Raw genomic sequence first — 25,665 nt, 5'->3', positions numbered from 1 at the left:
TTTTCTTCCGTCTTTGGTGTCCCTTGTTTTTTATGTGTGTCTGGGGGTAGCAAGTGTGTGTGTGTGTGTGTGTGTGTGTGTGAAATTTCCAATATTTCTCTAGTATTTTCCTTTCTGTCACGTCCTATGCTACTTTATATGATGAAATACCCTGTTGAAATTCTCTGGGTAGAATTTTAAATTCTATTTCCCGCGCTTGGTTTCACCGGAGTTGGTCTTTTGGAAAACTCCATTTGCTGCCTCTTGATTCTTACGGAGCACGGCTGTCTTGTCCAGTGGCAATAAAGCCAGCACCAACAGACACTGCCACACTTCTCAAAAGCAAGCGCCCCGTTTTACATTCCGACAGCAACGTGTCAGGGCTGATTTCCGCACATCATCCACAACACTGGTTCCTGTAGATTTCCCCATGGAAAGATGCACAAGTACCACTGTTCTCTACTAATATTTTTGTGGGAATTAGGCAGTGTTGAATTGGTGACTTCACTGCCAGTGCCAACATAAAACAGCAGTAACTCGTGTCCTTTCACCCACGGGGAACTACCTCATCAGAGGCTTTGCCCCATCGGAGAGGCATCCCATGGCCATAATCTGGCTCATCGGGAGATAGGCTTTGTCCACTTGCCTTAATGGGGACACGTCTGTTGTCACCCCAGAAATGGTGCTCCCTATAGGATTTACAGCAGCCTCAGTAGTGATAGCATTGAAGATGAGCTTTTTCTCTCAACCCAGTGGTCCTCTCCTTCCATCACAGATGTATCTCTGGGGAGCACTAACAAAACCTTTGTGCACAGCTTTCTTCCATCTTGGCGTTTGTGTGCAAGAACCCAATCTAGCCCCTGTGGATCTTGGTCCTATGATCCGTGAAAATGAGGATAACAGAACATGCCTGGTAAAATTCCTATGAGTGGAAATTTGCCGTTCCTCCAAATTCTTTCTAGGTTTCAGAAATTGGTATGGAATGAAAGCGGTCTCCCCGGGTAGGAGCTGAACATGCCAGTTCTTTTTATAAACGTCTTTCCTGGGAAGGTGGAGTCACATGATGTCGGGTCCCCACTGTGTCTCCATTTTCTCGAGAACAGGTGAGGAACAACAGTGGCTGTGGCTGAAGTGTCAAGGGGCAAAAATGCCACTGACGCAAGTGGTACAAGGACCCCCTGCTATAAAGGTGATTTTTGAGCACAGACATTGACAGGAGCACACCAAGGTCTAGGTTTTGGTCGTAGAGGCTGCAGTTTTTCGCATCAGACCAGATCACGCGGTGGTGGGTATTTGCCTAGTTAGCCCAGTCTCGAGCCTGGTTCTGCAGCTTTCCAAGTCTCTGTGGTACGTCCGAAAAGGGAGACCTCTTTTTAAGGGCATCCTTCTCTGCTGAGTCCATCCGCTGGTTGAGGACTAAACAGTGTACGGTGGATAGAGTATGTGACAAAATGTGTGACATGGGCACGTGCTAGGCACTCTATGCGCTGTAGGTGTTAGGGTTTTATCTTTCCGTTGGCGGGTGTGCTTTTCAATCCATGGCTTTGGTCAGTGTGAGGAAGAATGGAGTTAATAACGGAAAGTATCCAGAACAGTGGCTTACGCATAATAATCGCGCAGTCCATATCAAGTACTAATATTAGCACTTCTAGATCTGAGGATAATCCCTAGATCCCGAACTGCTAACTCAGGCTGGGAATGGGATCTTGGGGCTTGGACTGAAGCAAGATGGCTTTGCTTCCACAAGGTGTCACAGTGGGATTGAACCCAGTGATTGGGAGGGGACACTGACATTGTGTAGCTGAAGCAGAAGGCTTTATAAAAAAAGAAAACCAATCTCTGTGGTTGCTCTGGAGCCACTGCTGTGATGTCACCAGATTCCGTGGAAGAGAGGCGAACGTTCACATCAGCGTTTGTCAGGAGAGTTCAAGTGCCTTGTATGCCCTGGATTTCCAGAGAGTGCTGGGAACGTTCAACATTCTTGATTTGCCACAAGAAAACTTGTTAACAATCTGTTGGGGAAAATTTTGTAGATGAGAGATTTGAAAGTCACTTCTTTGATGGTTGATTTCCTTAATTTTACTAAGCGAAACCTTTGTTTTCTCTAAGATAGATTTACTCTTGCTTTCTTGAGACTCGAATTGACACACAAACTTGCCCAAGGTCAGGGCAACAGTCTATGGTAGGTCTTGATGAGAAGACATGATTCATCACCCTTCATTCTCAATGATATCGACAGGAAAAGAAAATCCTCAATTAAAATGGAAAAAGAGCCTCTCCAAAGGCAGTGCTTGTCTCTAGCACTCAGGTAGAGGAAATGCAGACAGAAGTGATTTTGAGTGTTTCCTCTGCTTACAAGTGGAGATTATAATAATCGACTGTGTTTTCAGAAACAGTAGTAAACTGAAATATAAGCTAAATGTTTCTGTGATACTCTAAGTGTAAGATGTTGCACATGCTTTAAATAGGTCTTGTGATTTTCTCCAACCAAATTAACCCTGGAAACGATGGAGGAACGGGACCTTTCTCTCTTCCTCAAGGCACTGCTGCCCAGGGGTGCTCTGGGCCACCCCATGAATGGGGGGAGGCTGTTGTCAGAAACCCGTCCTGGTCACTCACTCAGGCACGTTCATCCTCGCAGTCCGTAGGAGACCTGGATGGTCTCGGTTGGTCCTGCCCCCAAGTGTCCCCCAGGTGTAGCTCTTCTAAAAAAAACTCAAAGAAAAAAAAGGAGTAAGGAGTATGATTTCACTTTTGTCCACAAACCCCAGCAGCAAGGTCGCTGGTGATGACCCTGAACTGCGGTGGTCAGCATGAGTCACTCCCATCCGCAGACTCGTGGGCACGTGGAAATAGGAAGTTCTGCACTTGGAACAAAAATCAAGTGAACTTACACACCCAGTACTTTCTCCACCTCTGTCCAAACCCTCCACATGTTTGGTGCCACACCAACAGATTTCCACGCCCCCTACTACTTCTGTCTGGATACTTGCCGAGCACCCTGCTTCTGGAACAAGGCCGCCAGTGGAAGTGGCCTGGTCAGGAGTCCCCTGTTTCTGTCGGCAGCCTCTCCCTCAATTTCTCTCCACCTCCAAGCCTTCAAACTTTCTTCTCTATCAACACCCTGCCCATCGGCCAAACACGTAATCTGAGGGTGTGTTATATGGTAGCTAATAACTGTCTCTCCATTTTTCTTTAAAGTCAGGCTCTGTCCACATTTTGTCACTCTACAGGCCTCCCACCTTTCATTTCTTTTTTTAATTTTAAATATTTTTTGAACTTGTTTATTTACTTAGTACAAGCAGGGGAGGGGCAGACAGGGAAGGAGACAGAGAATCCCAAGCAGGTTCCAGGTTGTCGGCACAGAGCCTGAGGTGGGGCTTGAATTCTAGAACGGTGAGATCAAGAGTCAGATGCTTAACCGACTGAGCCCCCCAGGCGCCCCTGCAATCTTGTTCTGTTCACAGGAACCGTGTTAAACTTCCTTTGCTGCCTCCGGAGAAAGGAGGGAAGCACGTCCTACGGCCAAGGACACCCAGGGAAAGACGCCCCTGAGAGGTGAATGCTGGGAGGAAACCCCCAAAACGGGCAGAGCCCTCTCTCCCACTAGGTTGTGTCTGTAAGGAAGCGGCAACTCCCAGCAGGTGTCTGCACTCCCCCCTCCCCCACCTCCCAGGGCGACACTCCCCTGCAGGCCCCGAGCTCCCCCGAAGCCCTGATGGCTTGTTAGCCCCTGTGATGACCTCCTGTTGCCCCCCACTTGATCTATTTCACCTCCTTGGTCTGTATCTGATCTGTTTCACCACCTTGATCCATATCTGTGCTGTCTCACTGACACTGTTCCTTCACCCTCAAATTCACTTTCTTGTTTCAGTAAGCAATTGTGATGCACCACACTGGACTGCAAGGTTCCAGAAGGCTGGACTCTGAAGTCTTGCTTCCGTAGCTCCCCAGGGGTCAGGCTGGGGTCAGGCTGGCGGAGATGCAGGTCTTGGTCAGCCCCCTCCAGGAAAGGGCAAGAATGGGGGCAGGAAGCCGGTATCTGTGGGGGTGTGCTGACCTCTGTGCTATATGTACCCCCACCGGAGCCAGGTTGCAGCTTCCCGTAGGGCGTCCCCGAATTTAGGAGTGGGGAAACCGGCACAAGCAGCTCTCACAAACTGGTGCAGGCTGCCTAGAGCCTGCCATGTGTCACGGATACCCCGCTCACAGTGGCCTTCTGGGCTTACGTGGTTCTGTCAGGATGGAAGGGACTCTGATTCTAGTGTTTTCCCATACTTGATTCAACATTTTTTCCCTCTGTCCTCATCTCCACCTTGTTTGTGGGTGGAGGACAAGGACGGAAGTCGAAGGGAGGGGATTAATCAATTGCAAGACAGGAGGTAATAGGATATTAAATGCACTTTATATTGCTTTTTTTCTGGTTAGGAATATAGTTTTTTGGTGGGAGAGCTGGGGCTTTGGAGGAATAGAAATCCGTCCCGAAACCACCCCACCCTCACTGTTCCCATTTCTCCTTCCTGTTGGGCTGACGGTGCTAAATAAAGGGAGCCATCAACTTGTCAATATTCCTCCCACTGAGGGGTGGAGTCCGTGCCCCTGCCCCGAACCACAGAATGGCGCGGAAGTGATGCCGGGCCAGCCTCCGAGCCTTCGGAGAACAGGAGCTCCCACCTGCTGCTCTGGGAACCACTTGTTCTCAGGCCCACCTGCCTTGGTCCGGGGAAGCCCAAGCAGCCCCCTGGATGGACTGGGGAGAGAAGAACCAAGGTCTCAGCCCAACTCCCCTCCGGAGGCCGACACCTCCTCGGCCCCTGCCAGTGAGTCCTCTCATGGGCGAACCACTGCAGCCGATGCCACCTGGGGAGAAATGGGTGACCCCAACCCACCTTGACCAACGTGCACATTCGCCAGCAAAGTCAAGGATGGCTGTCGTTGGACACCACTACACATTGGGATGTTTTGTCACGCAGCAGCGAATAATCAGAGTATTGACCAACGTCTGTCACTTCCCCACCGTTAGACATGAAGGGGTATCTGTATGGAGTGTGCCTTCTCCTCCCGCTCATCCTCTGCTCTGACTCCTAGTGGACCAAGTTGGTTGCCTCTCACGTACCCTCTGCTTCTCCCCCCAGAGCTCCCCCCACATCTGGGTGAAGCATACCCGTTCCCTCTTCCGTCACACGGTGTGAATCACCGCATGGTTCACAACGGTACGTCTTTTCTGAAAAGTTGACAGCCACAGGTGTTGTGGAACTTAACTCTGTTCATATACTAGGAAGGTAATACGGTGTACAAAATACTGTATAAAATCTGCAGTGAGGCTTGCTGCATCATTTTATAATCAAATACAGTAACATTTAGCCTGTGAAATACACGACTATTGACATTAAGTGGGATAAATAAAAACTACGAATAGTAAAAATAAATAGACTTCAGGAAACACAGATGACACATTGTGGACCATGTGCTACGTTCTAGGTTGATCATCTGTCTCTTCCACCGGTAACTGAACTCTTTGTGGGCAGGACACGCTGCTCATCATGAATACGTGATGAGTGCCTGGCTCCCCACTGGGGTATTGGCACAGCTTCTAGTTCGGGAACCATCTTTGTTCCTGAAAAGGCTCCTAAACCAGAAAACACCTTGTCCCTCCTGCCTTGGATTTATGGACCAACGATCTGAGCTAATAGGTCTTTGGTTAATTTACGTAAGATTTGGTGAAGGAATTGGAATTAGGAAGGGAAATGAGATTGTCACGGAGAAGAGGCAAATCTAAACCACTAGAAAGTATAATCCTCAGTAGCTCTATAGGATAGAGTACTTCTGTTTCAGATTCTGTGCACTACATTTGGTAATCACGGCTTACTCAGTGATTTCAAATCCATAACTGTGTTCCATTTAAAGGTGCATTTGTAAGTAGGCAAAAAATACCACTGGCAAGGCGTTAGATAATTCTTTCAAAGTATTTAGATGAGAAAAGAGATTTCATTACCCATCCCTAGCTCTTCTCACTTTAATGCACATTAGCTTATTTAATTGAAGATAATGGATTTTTTGCCACTTGACAATGAATCACTGCAACACTCAAGTCCTGGAATTTGCAAGGTCATAAAATGTTTAAATACTATTCTTACTTCCTCATCAAAGAGGATTCCACTTCCATATAATTGATATTTGAATTGTTGAGGGAAGACCATCAAACTTTTTAAATTAAATTCATTTTTTGAATGATCTCAAGTACAAACAAGAGGTGAAAGAACACGAATAATTTATAGATCCTGAACATTTGCAAATTCCATTTATGCCTGAGTAAATTTGAAGAATTAAACGGGAGGGCGGACACTGAACACTACTGTCATTAAAACGGGCTCCATTCAAGCTGCTTCTGACATGGGGCAGATAGAGAAACTAGGGTTCTTTTTGCAATCTTTATGCAAATTGTCAAGGAAAATCACTCCTAGTGCATGCCTGGCTTGCAAAATCAGGGTAATTAATCAGCATCCCTGACACATGGTCAGTTTCAGAAACTAATAAATTGAGTCTGGGTGTGGGATAGAGCTTTGGACTTTATTACAGTCTGACAAAGCTCAAGTGACTTTTTTATGATTTAGGAATAACTTTTTCATTTATACCAAATAGCTGTTGGTGAGCAGTCTGATTGTTCTGTACTGTTGAATTTTTATGTTTCTAGTTGAATGGGAAAAAACTCCAATGAATCATGGAAATGGTTTCTAGAAAATCGTGAGAACCAAAGCTCATGGTCTACATCACTCTGAAGTGAGCTAACAGCTCCGAGGAAGAGAGTCTGTGATGAGTCTCAAGTGCGTCCATTGACGCTGCTCTAGTCGCTCAACCACACGTCACATGGGATCTCTACCCCCAGGAGTCCTTGTGGTGGGTCTTCCTTTCTCCGTCCCATTTCATATTACAGATTTCTGTTGGTAGGATTTCAGATAACCCTTCAGGACAGAGAATTTGGGGGACAAAAGAATCAGGGTTGGCAATTTTTCTGGAAGCTGTAATCTAAAGCCGTTGCTTCTCCTGTTGACGTTAGTCTATGACAAGGCACTGCCTCCCATTGACATTTTTCTGGAACAAGGCACTGCCTCCCGTTGACATAAGTCTAGAACACGGCACTGCCTGTGTGGGGTAGAGGCCCACACAGCCATTTGCTAGCTAGCCCCCTGCTCAGCTCCCGGTTCACAAACCCGTCTTCATTTGAGACGAGAATCAAAACACGGATGCGTCCTGTGCCCCTTGCTGCCCCAGTCACTGCCTGCTGTACTCCTGCCCTGCATCTGCCCTGACGTTGAGGGTCCCGGGTGGGTCCTCCCTCCATTTGCTGTGACCAGAGGGGACCCCACCAGGCTTGTCTGCCATTCTGCACTATATACACACACACACACACAGCCTCAAACACACATGTGAGCACACCACACCCTGCCTGCAGGGCTCCAGGGGCACAGACTCTTTGATTCAGGTCTTGCATTTAGTGTGACCTCACTTAGGAAGGTGTGCTAAGTTCACGCAGGGGTAGGATGGACTTTTGGCTCCATTGGGCCTTTGCATGGATTAGAGAGGATGATAGGTTTAAGTACTCAGTACTGTGCATAGTACATGGTAAATGCATGATACTCGTAGCTGTTAGGACAGCCTCTCTAATCATACCGGAGCCTTGGACGAGTCTGCCTTGGGCCCCCAAACAACAGGCTGTGGTTCGATAACCACATTTCTTACTCTTCTTCGAGCATACTCTGCAATGAAGCCTAGAGCCTTTCCCTTCCTGGCGTGGGCTCTCCCTTTGTGCATATGCTTCTCAAGTTAACAGCCTGGTTGAAATGAAAAGGGTCACCTTGCCACCCTTGCTGGCCACCTGTGGCACTGGCCACCTTGCCCACAGCCTGTCACCTTCACGCACAGGGTGGAGCAGTGGGTCCCAGGCTCTCCCTGACTCTCCTCTCTGTCTCCCAAGTCCTACTCTTAGAGGCATGGTCAAAAGAAATAAACATGGTGTTTCTGATCTGCATTTTTATGAATTAGATGATAAATTAGATAATAAATTCAATCTACAGGATTTAGGCGAGCACAGAAACCGACAGAGGAAACTCCATTTATCTGGAGAGATTTAACAATGGTACGCTCAGGAACATTATTTTTTAGACAGATGCCTTCCAAGCTAACTCCAGTTCCTAATTTTCTAAGATTTGTAGTCCATAAAAAATGAAATTAAAACCTGTGAAATACAGTTGTATCGGTTGTTAATTTAAGAGGTGCTCTGTGGCCTTGAAGTCACCATTGCTTGTTGCCATTCACTTCTAGATGAAATAGTTCCATGAGTCCTAATCTGTATGAATTAGCAGTTATGCAGTCTCTCAGTGTGGTTTTTAGGCCACTTACCTCAGAATCAGGAAGGTCTTTCTCAGATTCGTTAGATCTGTGCTTAGTGCTTACGTAGAGCATTAAGACAACAGTGACTTCAGTGGCCGATAAATCTCTGAGATAAAACATCGTGTCAATTGCACAATAGCCCATATCCATCAGTGTCATATGCCAAAAGTGTCTTGATGACACATTGCCAGTGTGTGTGTGTTGGGGGAGGGCTCCCCACACCACCAAGCAAGTCTCTGACACCAGCGGGGTGTCCTAGAATCCGCTCCATTCTGGTACTGTACCTGGATATCACACCAGATGACACAGGGTAGGAACTCCAACCCAAAGACTTCCAGATTCAAAGATGAGAACAACTGAATTCAGCTCCCCTTCGGTGGTCCTAACAATGCACCGCCCTCCGTGATGTCGTGATAAAAGCACAGAATTTCTCGACACGTCGAACTCACGTGGGTTACTTTTTGTGGCTCACAAAAAGTTTGTAGCAGTGCTCAGAGCCGTGGGTGCAGTAGCAGGGGGGAAGGGACCACAGGCTTTAGGGAGGATTTCTAATGGACATAAAGGGACTGCTGTCGTTTTCAAGATGTGGATTTGTAGGCCACTTCTGAGCAAACAAGTTTCTATTTGGCAGTGTTAGTGTATTGGGCTCTCCAGAAAGACTGAGGTTTATCGTAAGGAATCAGTTCATGCAATTTTGGACGCTAATAGTCTCAAAAGCTGTGGTCAAGCTGGAGACCCAGGAGACCACATGGCGTGGTTCCAGTGGGGAGGCCACAGGCTTGAGACTGGGAAAGAGTCGATGTGTGAGGACCACTGTGAAGGCAGGAAAAACCTGATGTCCCACGGCAAGGAAGGCAGAGGGAAATTCTCTCCTGTTTGGGGGAGAGTCAGCCTCTATTCCAGTGTGCCTTCCACTGATTGGATGGGGCCCATCCCATTAGGGAGGCCACTTTATTCTACTTACCCTATCGATTTACCTTCAGGGGCGCCTGGGTGGCTCAGTCTGTTAAGCATCCGACTCTTGATTTCAGCTCAGATCACGATCTCACAGTTGTGAAATGTAGCCCTGTGTCGAGCTCTGTGCCGACAGCATGGAAACGGCTTGGGATTCTCTCCTTCTCCCTCTGTCCCTCCCTTGCTTGTGCGTGAGTGCTCTCGCTAAAAAAATGTTAAAACATTGACAGTGATGCTCTCTACCAAGCCTAGAGGTTACATTGACAGTGATGCTCTCTACCAAGCCTAGAGGCTACATTGACAGTGATGCTCTATACCAAGCCTAGAGGTTACGCTGTGACTCCTTGGAGCAACTCCTATTTTTGTTATGAGCCATGTCCTTAAAATTAACTTAAAAACTTACTTTTTGAGAGTCAAAGAACTCTGTGTAGGTTATTCTCACGAACCTAAAACGTTACAAAAGTCTCCGTAGTAACTTGCCTTTTAGAAACAATCTAAAACCCCTACTTCCATCGTTTCACTTATTTCTAGATTTTAACTTTGTTCCCTTTCTTCATAATTAATAGTCAGCCAGCTTAATTCATTAAGCATCTAATTGGGGCTAAAAAGTCACTGCTTCAGCTCCTCGAATGATTATCTCAATTAGGCTGAGTTTTTAAGCACTGTGCTGTTTAAGGCTGGTGTTAGCACTAGCGCTTCCCCCACCATAGAGTTATTTTTATAAAATAAGGGTAAGAGGACTGAAATACCAAGATAAGGGCACAGATAACTGTTAAAAAAAAAAAAAAAAGAAAAAGAAAAGAAACCCAGCCAAGTGATAAGCAGTTTGAGCTATCCGCTAAGGGCCAATGTTTGAATTTCAACAAAAGGCAGGGTGGGGGTCACTGTGTAATGTATGAAGGACAGGTGTTCCGAAGTCCCGGGGAACCAGTCCATCATTACACCATGAATTCAGGCCAGCAGTCCCTGAGCGCTGATGTCTGTGACCTGTGGGGGGTGTTGAGGGGACTCGGTATTCTGACTTCACTGTGGTTAATTCCCCCAGCCGTGACTGTTGTGAAAGACAAACACACATGTTAAGGAAAAGATTAAAGCTGTACCTATTCAGAATACAATTTTCTAAGGAAATGGTATATTTACTTAAATAGCAAAGAATAAAGATTTAAACTACCTACCTACATCAATGGATAGATCATGTAAATAGAAAATAAACAAGGAAACAGTGGCTGTGAATGACACACTGGACCAGATGGACTTAACAGATACATTCAGAACATTCCATCCTGAAGCAGCAGAATCCACCTTCTTCTTGAGTGCATGTGGAGCATTCTCCAGAATAGATCACATACCAAGTCACAAATCAGCCCTCAACAAGTGCCATGAGACTGAGATCGTGTCGTGCAAATTTTCCAACCACCATGCTACGAAACTAAAAGTCAACCACAAGAAGAAACATTTGGAAAGACCACGACCACATGAAAAAAACTTGACCTAGTTTGCGATCCGAAAAAATAACCTATAAAAAGCATACCTGTGAGGTGATGGCTTGGTTAGAAACCCACCGAGTCTCAAGGCAGCAGCTGTTGCATCAGTTGGGGCATCTGCTTAAAATGAGGCCCCAAACCGTGAGAACGTGGTTGAAAGTGCACACTCTGAACTTGACTTTGCCTGGCTTTGTTTTTAGCCACAATATTGAATTGCTTTATGAACTTCAAACAACAGCAAAGGGGCAAGTATTTTCTGTTTGTTAAAAGAGGTTAAGTATTAAGAAGTGCTGACAAGTCCTGCTCTTTGATCAACCAGAGACGGTTTCGGGGTGTTTTTAGGGTGCGTAAATGTTGACAGAGGCACATTGGAGGTAATGCCCAAAGGCAAGAGTCATGGGCAATCTGTCCAATAACCTGCTGCTACAACAGCCAAGCTTCAGTGAGAGATTCTACATGTACGGAATCCTGTCCAGACTCTGGCATGAAGACAGGATGTCAGGCTCAAGGATAAGGGAGAATCCCCACAAAATCCATATGTATTTTGCTAATATTTAGATGAGCACGCAGTATTTCGTGTGCTGTACACAGAGCTCCTCTCCCTGAGCATGGGAGGGGCTCCAGAGCGTCAGTGTAGAAACACTGCCCCTCGAGTCACGAACATGGATATCCCCGTCTTCTACCCTCCCCCGACCATCTGGGGTTTTCTCCTAGAAAAACCCATAAATGGGTTGCCTCTGTCTTCCTTGAGTCTTCCCTATGTCTGTCTTCCCTCCGCCATTAACTCCCAAAGCCCGCACGGCCTGCGGCCCCGTCTGTCCACAGACGGATCCTGTTCCATTGCCTCCACACTTAAAGATTCCCCTGGGGACACACAAATGGAACCCATTAGCCCCTTTTCCCTGATGTGTGTCTGTGGAGAAGTCTCCCTGCCCTCGTTGGCCCCGGTGGGCCCCCCTCCCCCATCCGTTCACCTCGAGGGAGCTGGCCCACTTACCTGCACCCTGGAACAGAACAGTTCTGACCCAACCTGGTTACACACTGCCCTGGAGGCCCCACCAGTGAAAACAGATGCAGGTAGTCTGGCTGTCAGGCCCCCATGGACGGCATCTGCCTCTGTCTCCCTGGAGGTCCCCGTGAGCCCTCAGACCTTCTGTAGGGTTCTCACCGCAAGTGGGCTCTAGCCCCGGGCTCCCAGAATACGGTACCCGGTCCCAGACTGAGGCAGGTGGCAGGACATGACCCCAAGTCCTGTGAAGGGCACGGATGGCACACGGGTGTCTGCGGTTCAGCTGAGGTCGTTCAGGGGGAGGAGTAAAGCAGAAAGGGGCAGTGACGGAGGCTGGCTTGGGAACAAGGACGCAGCACGGCGAGACCAGGAGACCACGTAAGAGGATCTGTCCACTCGTATGTTTGAGACCAGGAAACGCTAACCTACAATTGTGGAAATGAGAACAGGTCTCACTTGGGTGGGAGGCAGCATCAGAACTTTGTAGAATGACGGAAATGTTCTCCATCTTGACTGCTTTGTGCTCGAATGCATGTATGCATCTGTCAAAGCGCATGCAATTTCTGGTCTATTTCTCTGTTTGCCTCAGTGGACTCTCTGCTCCGTGGGAGCTGGACCGCATCACGTGTGTTGACACCTAGGGTGGGGTCCAAACCAGAGCACACGTGATGACTGCTGAAAGGGAGGCAGGAGGGGAAAGAGGAGAAAAGCAGAAAGGAAGGAAAAGAGGGGGAAGCCTTCTGTTGACCTTTGTCCCCTTTCAGGAAAGAGGGCATTGGGTTATTTGTCAGACCCCAGCCTGTTGCCGCCTCTGAGACATCGAGGAAGCATGGAGATTTTCAGCCTGTTTAGGACAAGCACTAGTGGGTATAAAGCATGGTATTATATGACCACAACTCAAGTAATGTGTCGCCGATGAAAGCATAGACAGCATGCTTTAAATCTTCTTCAAAGAACGTGTCACCCTCGTCTATTTCATCAATGAGCACCAGCTCATGGCCAAGTCTGCTATCGGCCCAACACGCTATAGGACCGCAGTATGATTCTGTGACTGTCTATCAAGAATAGGAGACAAGAGTGGTGTGGTCTTAGAGTGTTGAAGAAAAAAGAAAACATAATGGTGCAAACACAAAATCATTTTTTTAAAGGCACAGAAAATCCACCTTTGTTAAAACGATAATGACTTTTTTTTAATTTTAAAGTTTTAATTAGGAATAATTGTGCTTCAAATACCTTTGCATGTTTAAAATATGTAGGTTGGTACGTTTAATACTTGTGTACAACTGTGAAGCATCGACTTCCCCCAGTGAACATGGATTACACCCAAAATTTCCTCTTAGCCCTTAAAATCTCCTGCCTCACCCATCACCATTGAAAGGCAACCACAATGATCTGCGTCACATCACTATGGATTAGTTGGCACTTTCCATGATTTTATGTAAATAGAATCATACAGGCAAAACATCTTCTCTCTCATTTATTTTAACTGGCATAATTATTTTGAGATTCATCTCTGTGGCTGTGTTTACCAATAGTTCACTCCTATTTGTTGCTGAGCATTATTGCACCATGTGGATTACCATAATTCCTTCATCTACGCACTTATCTGTCATTTTATTTCTGGGTTGTGCTTCTTAGAAATGAAGCTTCCATTCTGATTCATGTGGCGGTTTCTTCGTGGACAGGTATGTCCCTTTTTCGTGGCTGAAGACCTGTCCTCCGAAGTGGGGGTACCATTTTACACCCTCACGAGCATTTCACAAGAATCTTGGAACTTCTCACTTTCAGGAACCATTGTTGGAGACAATGGTTTGACACTGAGACATTCTAGAGGGTGTGTGGTGGTAATTCACGGTCTTCATTACAGCTTCTTAATAACCAAGATGCTGAAGATCTTTCTACATGTTTATCTGCCAAGTGTACCTTATATAGTGTGCTGTTCGAGGTTTTGACCTGCTTTTATATTAGGTCATTTGTTTTCTTACTGAGATAGGATTTCTTTATGTATTTTTTTAAAATCCTTTGTCAGATTTATGTCTTCCAAGTGTTTTATCATAGGTCAAGATTTACTTATTTTCATACCACTGTCTTATGAAGAACAAGAAATTTTTTATGAAGTTCACTTTAATCATTTTTTTTTTTCTTTTATAGTTCAAACTTTTTGCATTCTTTTAGAAAATCTTTGCCACAGTCAGGAATACTGAGAACCTCTCTGATGCTTTAAGTGGTTTTATGGTTTAGCACTTGCATTTACGCCTAGGACCATTTTCTTGGGAATTTCTTCTTCCAGAGAGCCAAGGATCGATGCATTTTTTTTTTTTTTTTTTTTTTTTTTTTTTTTGTGCATGGCTGTCCACTGGCCCCACAGCATTCACTGAAAGTAGTTTTTGTTCCTCATTGGGTTGCTTTGATGACTTGGTCAAAAATCTATTCACCGTAGAATTAGGTGTCTATTTTTGGAGGTGTAGTCTGTTCGAATGTATCTATTTTATGTCATTACAATATTTTTATTAGAGTTTCATAATGTCTTAAAATTGAGTAATAGTTCCAACATTGGGTGGGCTTTTTTGTTCATTTTTTAAAATTTGTTGGGACTGTTCTAAGTCCTCTGAGTTTCTACACAAGTTTTATAAGTTAAAATTTCTGCCCCCCCCCCCCACACACACACCAAGAAAGCCTGCTGGTATTTTGCTTAGGATTGCATTGTTTCTGTAGGTCAGTTTGGGGAGAATGGACATAAAGACGATATGGAGTCCAATTCAGAAACATGGTAGTTGTTCCTTTATTTGGATCTTCTGTTTCTCTCAAGAATATTCTATGGTAGTCCTGAATGTGTCCTGCACATAATTTGACATCCAAACTGTTAAATGAGGATCATAAAAGCCCACACCCCATAAGTTTGGGGTAAGGAAGGGTATCCATACGGGGTGCAGCACAGTCACCCAACCACCAGCACCACCTGTCAGAGGATCAAAGGCCATCTTGCAATGAAGAAGGAAAACATGGCGAAGACAGGGCATTTATTTTAAGGACTATTGAACCAAAAATGCATTGTCAGACTCTGATGTGCGTCTAAACATGCTCGCTTAAGCACTATGCTCTCCTTTCCTCATCAGTTACAGTGATGCTCAACCTTATAATGGGCTTGTAGGGTTTGCTTGCTTGGTTGTCACTGACTTCTATTCAGCAATCAACTTCAAAATATTTTGGAATATAAGCAAAGTAAGTTTATTGGCTTTTCCTCTTTCCCTTCAAAACCCTGTCATCACTGACACCCTGCAGTCACTTCTATTAAGTCTGTGATCCTTTATGCAATTACTCTTTCCTCCAAAATAATTCTTTCCAGATGGAATTGCTGGGTCACCTGGCTTGCTCAGTTGGTTAAGCATCTAACTCTTGATTTCAGCTCAGGTCATCATCTCTTGGTTTGTGGGTTCGGGCCCCACATCGGGCTCTGCACTGACAGCTTGAAGCCTGGTTGGGATTCTCTCTCAATCTCTCAATCTCTCTCTCTCTCTCTCTCTCGCTTTGCTGCTGTCTCTCTCTCAAAAATAAACATTAAAAAATTTAAAAATAAATGGAATTGCTAACATATATGACAATTTGTAGGACCTTCTTTAAGAAATGAGAATAGAATACCTTAATTCCTTAAACATGAAGAGTTTAAAGGAAGATCTATAGTACATTTTGGGTGATGAATTTCTAACAATACTCCAAAAGTTAGATAAATTACTTATATAATAAAATGGGGCCGAGTTAGAATAATCTATTTAACGCTCTTGCTATCATTCCCTGAAAACACATTTTATTCTCTCCTGTGGTACAAATGTCCTCTCCTTGGTGGACTCCCCAGAGTCAAGTCCAACAATGGTTTGTAGACACACTGGAAAGGTCTCAAATGCATATTGTTCCACTTGGAACTTTGTGAAAAATTTTTGTCTCTTTCGTGTTATTTATTGATCTTGAATATTTCTTATCAAACAGAAGGTGATCCATCCATTCCTGGAAGCTGATCAAATTTTATAATATTAACATTAAACCAGTTTCTGTTCTAGGCTGTTCTACAAAGAACAGCTCTTAGGATGGGAAGCTGGGCCAGTGCACAGACAAGGGACACGTCTAGAGTCCTCTGGGCCTGTGGACGGCAAGCCCGAGAGGCAAGCTGGAGGGTGCGTGGAGACAAGAGAGATCGGCACACAGGTGCATCAGAAATTACCTTCCTCCAAGGATGCAGACCTGGGCTTTCTGACCACATGATGCAGGGATAAGGGGCATGCGAGGTGTCTCCTATAAGTTTGCCCCAGGATTCTCACTCACACCACACAGATGCTGCCAAAGCCAAGAACGAGCTCCACCTTCTCTTGACCCTTCGTCCCACATCTCCTGAGGTTTTCCACAACCCTGAGCTCCCCCAAACTTGACCCGACTCCATTTGCTCTCCTTCACTGCATCACTTCACTTTGCCATGTACTAGGAATTCCGAAACCAGGAGGTCTGCGCCTCAACTCTGAATTCGGAGCCTAGAGTGTCACAATGTGACCAAACGATTCAGGCTTTTAAAGCAGACACCTGGGGGTCAGATTCTGGCTCCGTTATTCTTAGCTGTATGACCTGGGATGAGCTCCCATCCCAGAGCCAAGGTTGAGAATCCCGCCTGAAGACACTGTTTGGCAATGGATCTCTGTATCATCCTGTACCACCAGTATGTCTCAAGCCTCAGTTTCCCAGGGTCAGAAAATGTGTTTTGCTGGCAGTTACTCTGGGTGGGTTGGGAAGTCTCTGGGGTGGTTTGAGGAGATTCGCCTCTTTTGTAAACAAATCCATCACTATGACAGCCATGTGGCAAGTAGCCTGATGGGAATAGAGTAGAAATGCAAGAGCCCAGGTGGGGGTCTGTTCCAACGTTCTGGGAGGAAGAGAGACATTGGAGGTGGATCATGACTGGAGCCACCTGCTGGAGGCAGCGAGAAATTGCTGGATTCTCAGCGTATTTCCAAGGTAGAGCCAACCAACTTGATTCTAGATTGGATGTGGGATTTGAGAGGAGGAATGGAATCAGGATTGATTTCCCAGGGTTTTGGCCGAACCACTGGGTGACTGGGGGTGTATTTCGGGAAGATGGACAACAGAAGGGAGGAGAGGGGGCTGGGGAGGGCAGTCACAATCAACAGCTCACTTTCGAATGGAGAGGACTCCTAAATGTTTGAGGCAGATGTGGAGTAAACATTAAATATGCATCTGGAATTGAGAAGGGTATAAATTTGATGTTCATCAGTTACAGAGGCCATTGCAGAGCTAAGCTTGGTACTTTGAGAGTCTGAGAGGAGAAGGTACATTGACAGAGAATCGAAGGGCCAGGAGGTGGGACAAAAGCCAGGAGAGAGGTGGGACAAAAGCCAGGAGTCTCTCGCTACCCCTGAGGCCAAGAGGATAACATGAGACGGGAATGCTGAGTGAGTCAAATGCAGCCAGAAGACTGACCAAGGTGGAGACTGGGGCTCGATGCTTGCATTTTGCCACGCTGAGTGTCTTCTCCTCCAGCAACCACAGCAAAACCTGTTAACATGCCAAAGCTGAATTTATTGCTTACTGGCTCAAGGAGAAGGCCATCTGGAAAAATGAAGAATTAGACATACATTCTGTGTCATAGACAGAAACTACCTTCTCTCTCTACCTCAACCCCCAAGGTTGTATTAATAGAAAGATTATACTATGTTTTAGTTTCATTTTTCATAATTAGATATTTAATCCAAATTTTTAAGATAGATGGAAAACCCAGAAATTACAAAAGAAAATATTGATAGTGTATCTCCTAAAAATTGAAATTTTCCATCTGGCATAGACTCCTAAGCAAAATCAAAACCAGATTTTTCCCCTTGATTTTTAAAAAGTTTTTATCTTAATTCCGGTTAAAATACAGTGTTATTCGTTTTTCTATTATCTAATATTTTCAAAAGTGTGGTAGGAAATAAAGTGGAAAAAGAAGAAATTTTCACTTTTTATTTGAAATTTCAACCCAGATTGTCATAACAACAAGGGTACAGTCTACAGGTAACCTGGTTAGGTTATTGCATTTGTTTATTTTAAATCTCCAACAATAAGCATTTATTATGCTGAAAGATAAAGACAGAATGAGAAAAAAGAGTTGGAAAAATATGGCAGGTAAAGGATTAATAGCAGAAAATCAGGAGGCTCTTCAAGTTATTAAAAAGATGCAAAGGAAAATCTAGTGAAACCTGGTAAAATGTTAGAGAGGAAATGTACACAAATAGAAAATGGAAAGGTCTAATAAACAGAAGAAAATGTGTTTAATCTCACTGTCTTTTAATGGAAATTAAAGCATAATGAGTCATTGCTGTTCCCTCCATATTTGCCACAGTTAAAAAGATTGATTCCATTCTGGGCAAGAAGTGAATGGTCTCGTTTACTATTGCTATAAGGGTGAATTGCTCTTTTCTTTTCATAAATTAACCCGGCAGCATCTCTTAAATAGGTACAGGTAATTTGGTCCAACAATTTTAGGTGTTATCTAGCACGGAGAAGTACAAACATACACCCACAGTAATATTTACTGAAGCAGTGTTGTTAGTAGCAGAAAAACAGTGGGAAAAAAACCTGCGTTCCATTCACCTAAGAATGCTAGAATAAATTTCAGCAGATGCAGACTCTAGAATGTTATTTTGCACCTACAACGCACGACTTTGTCAGTAACGACCTGTGAAACGTCCGTGATGCATTTTGAACTGTTTGAGTCCTATGTAATTTGCAAACCACGAGATTCACCCACTTAAACAGTTCAATGGGTCTTCCTACAACCACAAACTGGTGCAACCATCACCACTAATGCGAACCACAACGTTATCATCACCGGAAAACAAGCCTTATGCCAGAGGTCACTGTCCATTTTCCTGCTCTTCTGGCACCACCCATCCCCAAGCCACTACTGACTTCGGAGCTCTGGTCTGAATGCCTGGGTTGCCCAGAGTCACAGGGTGACTGGCAATGCCCAGTGTCATGATGCTAACAGGTGCAGCCTAAAGCTGGTGCCGAGGTCGTGAGGCTGGAGCCTCCCGCCCTCCCTCACCCCTGTGCCCTCATCCCAGTGCCCCTGAAAAGTAGAAGCAAAGATTGGTCTCAGGCTCTGCTTCCTGGGACCGTCTAGGCTAAATCCTTCATCAGTTTCTCAGCCCTGAGCTTCGCGCTTCAAACAACAATCATGGGGTCCCCGAATTCTGTGGGTCGCCCTGCTGCCCAGACCTGAGTTCACTGGTGAGGTTTCACTGTGTCGGCAGTGGGGCTGGGCTGGATTCCATCAGTTCCCCTAAGGAGCTGACACTCACTCTTCACGGGGTCTTTCTGTCTCTGACCTCTCCTGTTCTACATGAGAAAGAAAGGCAGCCAGGCCACTCAAAAGGCAGCAAAGACACGGAGGAGGAGAAAAGAAAGCTGCACATTCTCAGAAGGCTTCCTTTCAGAAGATGCATGACCTCACCTGTGGCATTCTTTCGTCAAAGCAAGTCACGAGGCCAGGGGGCTCCATGGGGGGAGCTGCGGCAAAGCCCCATTGTAGAGACGCAGGGACGCGGGGCCTGATTCATTAAGGGACGTTGTAAAAGTAATCTAACCCCGATCCTCCCTCACCAAATCAGTCTTTTGATAGTTTCCCTTAGTGCCCTCTTGAGTGGGCAGAGTCATCCCCCACGAGTGATGGCACAGTTTCGACAGGAGCACGTAAAAAAGGATAAAGGCTGGATCACCTGTGTGAATGGTCGGCTGTCACGTGGCTCCTGGCCACAGATGAGACACCAGCCGTCACGACCGACCCAGCTCCATCCTCAGGGCCAACCTCAAGGGGACTCGACAAAACAGTTGGTATTTTTCCCTTTGCTCCTCAAATTTCTTCAAACATACGACCCTAGCGAAAACCAGTGGCCCTCAAAGCTGCTGTGATCTAAAATCCACCAGGAAGTCCAGGACTGACCTCTGGGTCGACAAAGGGAGTCGGAAAAGAAGGACTCTCAGCCACTATCCCCGGTCACTGACCTGCTGCGGACCTTGGAAGGACGCCTGAGCTCCAGTGTGTCATCTTCTACCAAACGGAAATGACCGGGATGGTCTTCAAGCCGCCCTACATGTAGCCGGCCAGAGGCTCTGCTGGCACTGGGCGGGTCACAGCACCTCTGACCATAAGAAAGAGGGGCTGCTTCCCGCAGGGGTGCGGCCAAGCCTGCATCCCTGGGTGGGGTCGGGGGGCGGCGAGCTGATGCCAGGACACCCTCACCACGCTCTGCCCTCCCACCTGCACATCAGGGGCCCTGGCCAGGCCCCCCGGGTCATCAGAGTCATGACACGAAGCGTAAGAAAACACGCTGGCTGCCAGAAGGAGGTGTTCATGCGACCAAACCCACATCTGCCCCAGTTGTACGGGGTGGGGTGGCGTTTCCTCAGGAAAGAGGAGGAGGAAACATCTCATCTGATGGAAATCCCTGTCATCTGTTGTCAGGGGGACAGAAGCTAGAAGCACAGATCAGAAACGAGGATAGATCAGAAACGAGGATAGATTAGCCCAGGTTCCCCGATAAACAAGTCCTCATTGGAACCGTGAGTAGTGGAATCGAAGTTTCAACACCAGATTAATGGGACAGAGGACAGACTCTGTAAACATACACAGACTGCAGAGGAAATAATAGAAATGACACTTCGGGAGAGGGTGATAAACTTATGGAAGAAGGTACATGAAGGAGCAGCCCAAGATGAATCGGGTTTCCTAAAGGAGAACGCGGGACGAATGGGAGAAATTTATCAGGAGTGTAACTGAAGAAAACTTACAACAATGCTCAGAAAACTTAGAAACTTAAAATTGATCCCTTGGTCCCAGAAGAAAGACAATAAGGACACAACAGTATCAAAACAGCTAAGGCATTCATAACCTTCAAGAAATTCTTATCTATGAACTAAAAGGAGGAAGAAAAAGAATTGTGAAAGTTGGTTTTTAAGATTACCCTAAGAGGTTTAAGTAAATGGCTGGAAGAAAGGGTGGTGACATTTCCTAGGGGAGAGTGGGACACAATACAGGAGGAATTAAATAAATGAAATTTCGAAAAAGCACAAAAGCTTAGATTTTTAAGTCTCCAATTTTCACCCTCACGTGTCTTTCTTCAGAAAAAAAGGGAGATTGTGACCTAGAAAGCAATCTAGCATTTACACGCAGTGTATGAAACTCCCTCCCCCCGCCAAGGACTCCAGTCATTCCCCACTGCAGAATCCTGTGGTCAGCCTGACCTCTGGATTTTCTTCAGGGTTTCTGTGGGGCTGGAAATCTTACCCGCAATCTTCCCTGACAACACTCTGCCTGGGGGTCTGGGATACCTCTACCGCAGCAGCGACTGTCGTGAAAATAACCCAAGACATTCAGTGAAAGCCAGACTCCCAGGTATCCCGCCCGGAGAGGCAGCTGTCTGGGCCGGGTCTGGGCCGGGCCGGGACTCTCACCTAGCACGGAAGCACGGGGTCCGTCTGAGCCTGGAAGCAAAAGCCCGAGCAACAGGCTGTCCTGTTCTCCCCGCCCCCTCTGCTGCTTCTCACTCTTGTCCTGAGTGTAGTGGACACACCATGTGACACACGCTCATCAAAGGCACAACTGGTAACCAGACAAGCTCGTTATGCCAGTGCCGTGCTCACCAGGGCGTAACACCGCCTACCCCCATACAGCGCTGGTTGTAGATGTCTGCCAAGGTACAATGCTATTTTTGCTTTTCTCTAAAATAATCTAATCAAGTGCAAATTACAGTCAAATCCCAACCAACTCTTAGTTGAGGTTATAAAAAGTTGAGTAAATTCTTCCGTAATAACATATGTTACAAACAGACTAGAAAGTTTGCGGATAAAGGAAATCGGAACGGAATTAGTTCAGAATGTGAAAGGCTAACTTTACACGTTGTAATTTTTAGGTTTACATTTTATCTCTAAATGGTTTTAATTTTTAAAAACTAGTGTTTTGTTTGAACTATGAGAGCACAACATTCTCCTCTAGGGGTGCTGAATCTCTCTTGCATAAACGAAGTCCACAGCTAAATGCTCCAGGGCATCTATGCCCCCCCGAGTCCCAGCTTCTTCCACAGTGTCTCCATCCTCTGTGGCTGCAAACACGTGGCCCAAGGTCACAGTGTCTCTGGGCAGCAGAGAGGAAATGGCGTATGGGCCGTGCCCTGTGAGGAAGCTACCATATCATATCTGCATTCAGCATTTTGGCCGAAAGTGAGTCTCCAGGTTCCACTCGAGTAGAAGGCAGAGAAGGGTTATGGCTTTGTTCTGAGTGTCCACCAGCCCAGGTAAACACTATGGTGTTCTGGCAACAGGGAGAGTGAAAACCGGGAGATGCACAGTAGTGTCTAACGCACAGACAGTCATGCCTTCTATGCAGGGAAGCAACCTTAGGAGTACAGACCAGTGGGACACCCGGTGGCTCTGTTGGTTGGGCGTCCGGCTTCGGCTCAGGTCATGATCTCATGGTTCGTGAGTCTGAGCCCCATGTCAGGCTCTGTGCTGACAACTCAGAGTCTGGAGCCTGCTTCGGATTCTGTGTCTCCCTCTCTGCCCCTCTCCTGCTCATGCTCTCTATCTCTGTCTCTCTCTCTGAAATAATCATTAAAGAGTCTATTTGTAAAAAAAAATAAATAGGAACTAAAAGTACAGACCAGTTAGCAGCAATGCCCAGAATGTTACCACCATAGCAGAGTCCCCTCTTGTTCAAACAAACCCCGTTTTCCTAACTATGGGTTATTTCAAGTAGAAATAAACGCAACCTCCAAACTCACACTGGTGTCGTTGGCTTTTTTAAATAAGCCAGAGAATGATAATGGGATCAGACAACAGCCTAAATATAAAATTTGATTAAGTTGGGGTCTTCATTACCTTTTGGCTTTCCTGTCAACACTTTCTTGTTTACCCCACCATGCTAACCAGTACCTAAGTCACCTCTAAAAATGAGGAGAAAGGAAAGATCATCCACCCACAGTGCTGAATCCTAGCAAATTCCTTATCTCTGCTTTTACCTTTGGACCTTCTTCTATTGACTTGATCCCTTTAGCGGTAGTTCTCAGGAACTGGAAAAGAGGAGAAGACAAATCAGGCACAGAATAATCAGAATGGGTAATGGTTGCAGCATAATACTCCGGTTGATACTCATTCTTCCATTTTGTGAACACCAGACATTGACCGGCGTGTCTCCATGTAGGGAATAGCTATGAGGCCTTGACTCTCCTCCCCACAGGCTCTCCTCCCCAACCCCCTCTGCTTGGGTTTTTCTTGTCTTTCCAGCAACCACTTAAGTATTTGAGTATGTTCATTTATCCACTGGGAAGTTTTCAGTCTTGCCATCTGGAAAGGCTCCAGATACACTAAGGCAGGGAACTGGCTAGAGCTTCTGGACCCTCGCAGGAATATGCTCTGCTCCTTATAATGTAGATTCGTGATTGTCCAGCACAAAATTCATCTCTTTCATGAAACTTTGAGAATTAATTTCCCTCCTACTGTGCAAGGGTCGGTGAAGCATTTAGGAAGGTATGACGATAAAGTAAGAATAAGATAAAAATTCAACCAGACCATCTCCAACATCCTTTTAATTTCCAAAGTTTTTTTATTCAAGGGCTACAGGGAAAGTGGTTGTGTTTTCACAGCGATCACACAGGGACAATGATGCTGCCCTAAGTGACTCAGATGTTTTAGAAGGAATCTCTGTGATGTCCTTGGGAATTCTGGAGAGTGTTCAGCTGTCTCTAGCGATGGACAACAGTCTCTGAGGATGGTTTTGATTTGGGGGCACGATCTAAAACAATCCGGGGACAGATCTGACGGTTAAGGTGTCCGGAAGCAGCTTTAACCATTGACTGAATAAACGTGTGTTGAGTTCGGACGTAAGCAAGTGGCAGAAACCAGGGCATGGGCCGTGCACTTCCTGCTCCCCGATGCTGACATGACGAGGAGCCCAAGGGCTGATCTTCTGGGTTTCAGGTGCTTCGGAGTGTGGCTCTGCGTCCCCAGGGCCGTGTTCCCAGGGCCTCGCGCAGCCTTCCTCCCAGGACTCGTCTGTGGGCACACTTTCCCAAGGAGGAGGGTGGGAAACAGAGCCCACACGTCATGCCGACCACACTGAAAAAGGCTCATGCGGGTCAAATGGGAGAAGCCATCGGGGGTGACTGCAGGGGTCTGTCTGTTGCATTTTCTCACTTCCATCCCCACACCTGTTTCTGGAAGGACAGTAGAAAGCCTTAGAAAAATCAAACCTCTGAACAACATTTGGTTGGAAACACGTTAAGGCAGGTTCAGTTTCTGCTCCTGAAACTGATTTCTGTGTGCATGTGTTTGCAGGGCTGGTGGCAGGAGGTGCTTGTGGCCCACCGTCTTCTCCCCAAATGCACTTTCCTCCGGGTGCCTTTGCCCCTTCACCTCTGTGTTGTGCTGGCTGGGATCTCCAACACCATGGAGGAGTGGGAAGGCTCGTCCTGCTTCTCTGTTAGAGAGGGTGCTTCTAGGGGCGCCAGGGGGGCTCGCCCAAAGGGTCCCTGCTGCAGCAGTCACAGGAAACCGGAAACCCCTGGATGACACCGCCCCACCAGGCGGGCAGACCTCCTCCAGCAGGTGGGAGCCAGGCTCTGGGAGGCCCCGCCACCGCATGGGCTTGGCTCTGCCAGGGGGCTCCCTGCAGCCCAGCCACAGCCGTGGCGCTTCCACCTTCACAGTCCTCGTCTCCCTTCGTCCTTTAGAGTGAGCTCACTGTTGACATCCTAGGGCTGTTCTCCTGATCTGACCATACACATGGTGATAGAATTAAAAGTAGTTAACATTTCTGAATTCAATTCAAATCACTCAGAAACTCAAAGATTACACCATAAAATATATTTATTTAAGCTTCCAGACATTGTAGAATTTTCCTGTTTCATAGAAACAGCTGGCAAACGGCCACATACGTGAGAAATTGTAACTTCTCATTGTTTAGTCCATTTATAAAATTTTCCTCCTGCCCTCTGTGCCGTCGTGCCCCATTTCTTCTGGATTACTCCGAGATGCTGTGTATTTTAACTAAAATAGAATATATTTTTAAGTGTTTAAATGAAAAACTGGTCTTCTATTTTATTAACACAAATTAGGATACAAAAAACAGCCAAAGAATTAATTACTGATTCCTTAAGTACACCATTTTCAACTCTTACGTACATAAATTTTTGAGCCCCTGGAAACCTGAACTGCTTCACAAAAATATTTAATGTTATGAAGGGAATACTCCATTTAACATTAACTCCATTAAACTATCGCTTGAAAGTTGCGTGGTCTGTCATGACCCACTACACAACCCAAGGAGATCAGTAACATAAGGTACTTAGCTATGTGATAATTTTTTGAACATCTTAAATGCAGACTGGCCACATATTTATTCAAAGTTTAAAGTAGCAAATGTTTCTTTTTTTTGCTAATACAGCTTTTACTGTCGTTAGACTCTACTGATTTTTTAGAAACAAAGCAGCTCCACACTGAATCCACCGGTCCGGGCTGCCCCCACACGGAACGTCAATGTTGGTCACCACACGATCCCTCTCAGCACTCGTGTAAACAGGCAAAGATATGCACTCATCAGGGGAATAGGGACCGTATGCACCCTGCAAAAAAGAATGACTTTGTTTTAAAATATGGCAATATACTGTTTTGAAGCAGAGCAGTAGAGAAGCAAAGAAAACTCTCCCAAACGATAAGATTTAATATATTAGGAAATGTTTTAACATTAACATCATAAACCCCATGATCCAGCTGTAACAATCATTTACAAATGTGCTTTTATTTTTAAATTAGTTG

General features: G+C 45.9%; 1 protein-coding gene across 12 annotated transcripts in view; it reads right to left on the bottom strand.

Moving 5' to 3' along the window:
* Window positions 1–14,575: 14,575 nt before the first annotated feature.
* DYNC2H1 (dynein cytoplasmic 2 heavy chain 1) overlaps window positions 14,576–25,665 on the bottom strand; it is a 353,260-nt gene continuing 342,170 nt past the window's right edge. For 8 of the 12 annotated variants that reach the window (XM_045038203.1, XM_045038204.1, XM_045038198.1 and 5 more), the window contains 2 exons: window positions 22,872–22,922; window positions 14,576–17,373 (listed from right to left, as the gene is read on the bottom strand). In XM_045038203.1, coding sequence (XP_044894138.1) covers window positions 17,113–17,373; window positions 22,872–22,922 — 312 coding nt within the window. In that variant the 3' untranslated portion in view covers window positions 14,576–17,112. Of the gene's footprint in view, window positions 17,374–22,391; window positions 22,453–22,871; window positions 22,923–24,699; window positions 25,473–25,665 lie in introns of those variants that run through there. The other 4 variants (XM_023239048.2, XM_023239052.2, XM_023239053.2 and 1 more) reach the window with 2 other exon arrangements.

Source organism: Felis catus, chromosome D1 (assembly GCF_018350175.1).
Source record: "Felis catus isolate Fca126 chromosome D1, F.catus_Fca126_mat1.0, whole genome shotgun sequence".
Taxonomy (NCBI): Eukaryota; Metazoa; Chordata; class Mammalia; order Carnivora; family Felidae; genus Felis; species Felis catus.
Note: the sequence above shows the minus strand (reverse complement) of the source record. Positions and strands in the feature narration are given on the sequence as shown.